We start from the raw sequence: 4,742 nt of genomic DNA, 5'->3' as shown, positions 1-4,742 counted from the left end.
CTAGAACTAAGGAGAAACTTCCTGACAGTTAGAACAATTAACCAGTGGAACAACCTGCCTCCAGAAGTGGTGAATGCTCCAACACTGGAAGTTTTTAAGAAGAGATTGGACAGCCATTTGTCCGAAATGGTATAGGGTTTCCTGCCTGAGCAGGGGGTTGGACTAGATGACCTCCAAGGTCCCTTCCAACTTTATTATTATTATCACCATCATTCATCAGCAAAGACCTAGTAAAAATGACATAGATCTATATCTATCTATCTATCTATCTATCTATCTATCTATCTATCTATCTATCTATCTATCTATCTATATCTATCTATCTATATCTATCTATCTATCTATCTATCTATCTATCTATCTATTATCTATCTATCTATCTATCTATCTATCTATCTATCTATCTATCTATCTACACACACACACACACACGCATGCATACATACACACTTAGGTTGTATATAACCCCACTGATTATGATATATATTTGTATCATAATCAGTGGGGTTATATACAACCTAAGTATATAATCCCGCTGTCCATTTAGTCTAAGTCCTCACCACCCTCCACTTCCCGGCAGCTCAGATCTTTCTGATGAACAGTGGAACAAAATTTTGGAGGCTCCCGCCAGCTTTCCAACAGTTCCATGGAAGACTTTTAAGGTGCACCGTTCTGAAGATCTTAGTTGCCTTCCTCCCAAACATACCTTCCTCATACACTTCTTCTATTTCTTTGGCTGTCAAATCCAGAAATAATCTCACGTCATAATTGCAGTTGGAAAGTGCTTTAAAAAGCTTGTCTGCTTCCCTTCTGGCCCCCAATCTTGATTTAAGTCTTTCTTTGGCTTGGAGGAACTGATGGTTGACAATGATTACAGCTCGGTTCCTTCTAGGGCAAGCCATGGCTGAGGAATCTCCTGATGGAATTGCATGTGTGCATATATATAGGTTTATATATGCCCTTCTGAACTCTTTTATGATTCAGCACTCAGGGCGTGGAATGAAAATTCACCTCCTGCTCAATTAGACAGATAACATTACAAACATTGATCTTTCCTAGGCATGCAATTCATACATGAAATGCGTCACATTTTGCTTTGTGATTTGTGTTTCGCTTATTCAGTGATATTATACTGAAACCGGTCTTCCAATCTGGAAAGTCCACTGCAGTTAATGAAACAAATATCCCCAAAACAAGTTTTAAACCGTTGTTTTAAATGGTGTTTAAAATAAATACAGGGATTAAGATGCATCTTTCTCTCTCCTCTGAGAGATCCTTGGTGCTCCCTGACGCATGATTGTTTTCTTGCAAACGGTTCAATATCCAACTAGGTAACATCATCAGTTCTCTTTTTAAGACTTGTGGACTGGCTGGCTGGCTGGCTGAGAAATAATAATAATAATAATAATAATAATAATAATAATAATAATAATAATAATAATAATAATAATAATAATAGTAAAGTTGGAAAGGACCTTGGAGGTCATCTAGTCCAACCCCCTGCTCAGGCAGGAAACCCTATACCATTTCGGACAAATGGCTCTCCAGTCTCTTCTTAAAAACTTCCAGTGTTGGAGCATTCACCGCTTCTGGAGGCAGGTTGTTCCACTGGTTAATTGTTCTCACTGTCAGGAAGTTTCTCCTTAGTTCTAGGTTGCTTCTCTCCTTGATTAGTTTCCATCCGTTGTTTCTTTTCCTGCCTTCAGGTGCTTTGGAAAATAGCTTGACTCCCTCTTCTTTGGGGCAGCCCCTGAGATACTGGAAGACTGCTATCATGTCCCCCCCCTTGTCCTTCTCTTTGTTAAACTAGACATACCCAGTTCCAGCAACCGTTCCTTATATGTTTCAGCCTCCAGTCCCCTAATCATCTTTGTTGCTCTTCTCTGTACTCTTTCTAGAATCTCAACATTTTTTTTACTGGGAGTTCTGGGAGTTGAAGTCCACAAGTCTTAAAGTTGCCCAGTTTGAAGACCCCTGGTGTACCCTTATGTCTACCACTCTCTACTCTTCCCCCCTCCTTCCCTCCCTCCCTCACTTACTTATCAGAAATTGAGAAAAATCCACCAGAGAGATTTCCTCATGAAATTTTCCTTTTATGGAAGCAGGCTTGCTTTGTTTAATTAATTAATAAAGTGAAAATACAGAAGATTACAGTAGCAGATAGTTTTGCTCCCAAGAGGAGAAAATAATTTAAATTGTTTCTAAGTTGAGGTTTCTCTTTAAAATGAATTGCTGTCTCTCGGGAATAGTTTAACTAAGTTAGTTAGTCTGTTAGAATTAGCAAGTGAATTTGTCCCCTAATAGTGAATCTGACTACAGGTAATTCTGGACTTACAACCACCATTGAGCCCAAAATTTCTGTTGCAAAGTGAGACATTTGTTAAGTGGGTTTTGCCCCGTTTTACGACCTTGCTTGCCACAGTTATTAACTGAATCATTGCAGTTAAGTCAGTAACACGGTTGTTAAGTGAATCTGGCTTCCCGTATTGACTTTGCTTGTCAGAAGGCCGCAAAAGGAGATCACGTGACTCCAGGACACTGCAACCGTCATAAATATGAGTCACTTGCCAAGCATCTGAGTTTTGATAACACGACCACAGGGCTGTTGGTGAAAAATGGTCATAAGTCAAGTTTTTTCAGTGCTGTTGTATCTTTGAACAGTCACTAACTGAATTGTTGTAAGTCAAGGACTACCGGTAGAGTTAGATTTATAAATATATTATGCTGCATTATTTTCTCATATACAACCATTTGAACATAGGATTTTGTCCAGGTACCATAATGCCTTTTATTTTCTTTGTACTTTGCATGTATGGACTATTTCTTTTTATGGTTATCTGTTGTTAGTTGCGAAGTCGTGTCCGACCCATCGCGACCCCATGGACAACGTTCCTCCAGGCCTTCCTGTCCTCTACCATCTTCTGGAGTCGATTGAAGCTCACGCCTCCTGCTTCAGTGACTCCATCCAGCCACCTCATTCTCTGTCGTCCCCTTCTTCTCTTGCCCTCCATCTTTCCCAGCATCAGGCTCTTCTCCAGTGAGTCCTTCCTTCTCATTAGGTCCAGTTTATATTCTTCAGTCTGGGTTCATCGCTGCATTAAATCATAACGAGGCTTTATTTATTGCTCACGTTTATATTCACTGTAAGCAAAAAGGCCAGCTCTGGTTTGGCCTTGCAGAATACTTGACCTCAGTCCCAGGGCTGTCAGCAGAGGGGCCTCTGCAAAATTCAACCTGCAAGCCAAATTGTGGGTATTTCATTATGCCCCCCCCACTGCCACAAAACACCCCACATGTCCCTTAGCAGCCCAGTTCTAGGCAGGTTGCCCTCACTCCGTGAGACCCCCCAAAAAAATATGGATTTAAAATCAGGTCCTGCTTTGTTTTTGACAAGCGTTGATGGAATGGGCTCAGATGTAGCATAAAGCTATCCGGGCGAGAGCTAATCAGAGAAACATCAGAATGAAGAAAAACAGAATCTTCCTCTGTTTCCTGGCAGAAGACCTCCCAATCTCTACCAGTGTTTCTCAACCTTGACCATTTTAAGGCATGTGGACTTCAACTCCCAGAATTCCACAGCCAGCATTGCTGGCTGTGGAATTCTGGGAGTTGAAGTCCACATGCCTTAAAATGGTCAAGGTTGAGAAACACTGCACCAGTGCCACTTTTGAACAAGCAGAAAATCTTCCAGAGGAATTGGGAGATATCTGGCTGCAGACAATCCAAAGGATCAGCTATTCCCAAAGATGCTTTTTTTCCAAAGGCAACTGGACTTTATTTTTTTCTTCTTTGAAAATGTTTCGTGTTCCTTCCTTCCTTCCTTCCTTCCTTCCCTAAAACTCTCCTGGGGCTTATTAAGACGAGGTTTGGACTCAATCAATGGGAATCACTTCGCTGCAAACCCGTTTAAGTCTCACGCATGCCCCCCCCCAACCCCAGCCCCTTGCTTTATACCATATTTTCTTTCCGAGTGGTGCCTTTGCCCCCGAGCAGAACAAACGCCGCACTCGGAGCCAGCCTTCCAGTCCCGAGCTAAGCTGGGACTACGCTTCCCAGCACGCAAAGCGGCGCGCCTGCGCTTTGGGCTCCTGTGGGCGTCACGCGCGGGGGAGGGAATGTTAGCAACAGAACCCAGGTTGGAGGAAAAACGGCGGAGTTCAAAACCGGGTTCGGTCCAACTGTTCAGGAATGACACCTCCGTGGGTGCGTGAGGAGGGGGAGAAAGGCAGCAGGGGGCTCCGGGGAGAGCCGTGGGAAGAGCAGCGGGACTGGGAGCGTGGGAACACGTTGACACGTGTCTGCAGATGCGTGCACAGGGAGGAAGCGAGCCTGGGCAGCTGGCTGGTGTGGCGAGAAGATTTAGGCTTAAGGCTTAGTGAGTTGGGGGTCCACAGCGCAGGGGGGGCTGCTGAGAGAGGGCAGAAAGAAAGCCCCTCTGGAGCAGGAGGTCGTGGGAATGGTGCTTTTGTTGGGGGTGGGGTGGCGGATTCTGTCGCGATCAGATGGCTTTGTAGAAGGAACTATAAAAGGTGAGTCTTTTTTGAAAAAAAACCCCACCAATTGTGGACCTAGAGAAGGAGGTGGGAGTGGGTTTCAGGGAGGGTTGAAATCTTTTCTCCACCTGGAAAGGTGCTTCCACCAGAGACCCAGCTGGGTTACCGGCATACATTCATCCTTTGCACCTTTTCTTCCCCTCTTAATCGCATCTGGCCTTCTGCAGCATAACAGTAAACATCCATTTG

General features: G+C 43.8%; 2 protein-coding genes across 2 annotated transcripts in view; one reads left to right on the top strand and one right to left on the bottom strand.

The window, feature by feature from the left end:
• Positions 1 to 909, bottom strand: part of LOC107286243 (caspase-3) — a 9,785-nt gene extending 8,876 nt beyond the window's left edge. The window contains exon 1 of the mRNA XM_015814573.1: positions 707 to 909. Coding sequence (XP_015670059.1) covers positions 707 to 902 — 196 coding nt within the window. The 5' untranslated portion in view covers positions 903 to 909. The remainder of the gene's footprint in view (positions 1 to 706) is intronic.
• A 3,202-nt stretch (positions 910 to 4,111) lies between these two features.
• Positions 4,112 to 4,742, top strand: part of ELMOD3 (ELMO domain containing 3) — a gene marked incomplete at its 3' end in the record, with an annotated part of 7,638 nt that continues 7,007 nt past the window's right edge. Inside the window, exon 1 of the mRNA XM_015814572.1 lies at positions 4,112 to 4,203. Coding sequence (XP_015670058.1) covers positions 4,189 to 4,203 — 15 coding nt within the window. The remainder of the gene's footprint in view (positions 4,204 to 4,742) is intronic.

The sequence above is a fragment of the Protobothrops mucrosquamatus genome, unplaced genomic scaffold (assembly GCF_001527695.2).
Source record: "Protobothrops mucrosquamatus isolate PMUCROS unplaced genomic scaffold, P.Mucros_1.0 scaffold262, whole genome shotgun sequence".
NCBI classification, from domain to species: domain Eukaryota; kingdom Metazoa; phylum Chordata; class Lepidosauria; order Squamata; family Viperidae; genus Protobothrops; species Protobothrops mucrosquamatus.
This window is presented reverse-complemented; position numbering and strand designations above follow the sequence as displayed.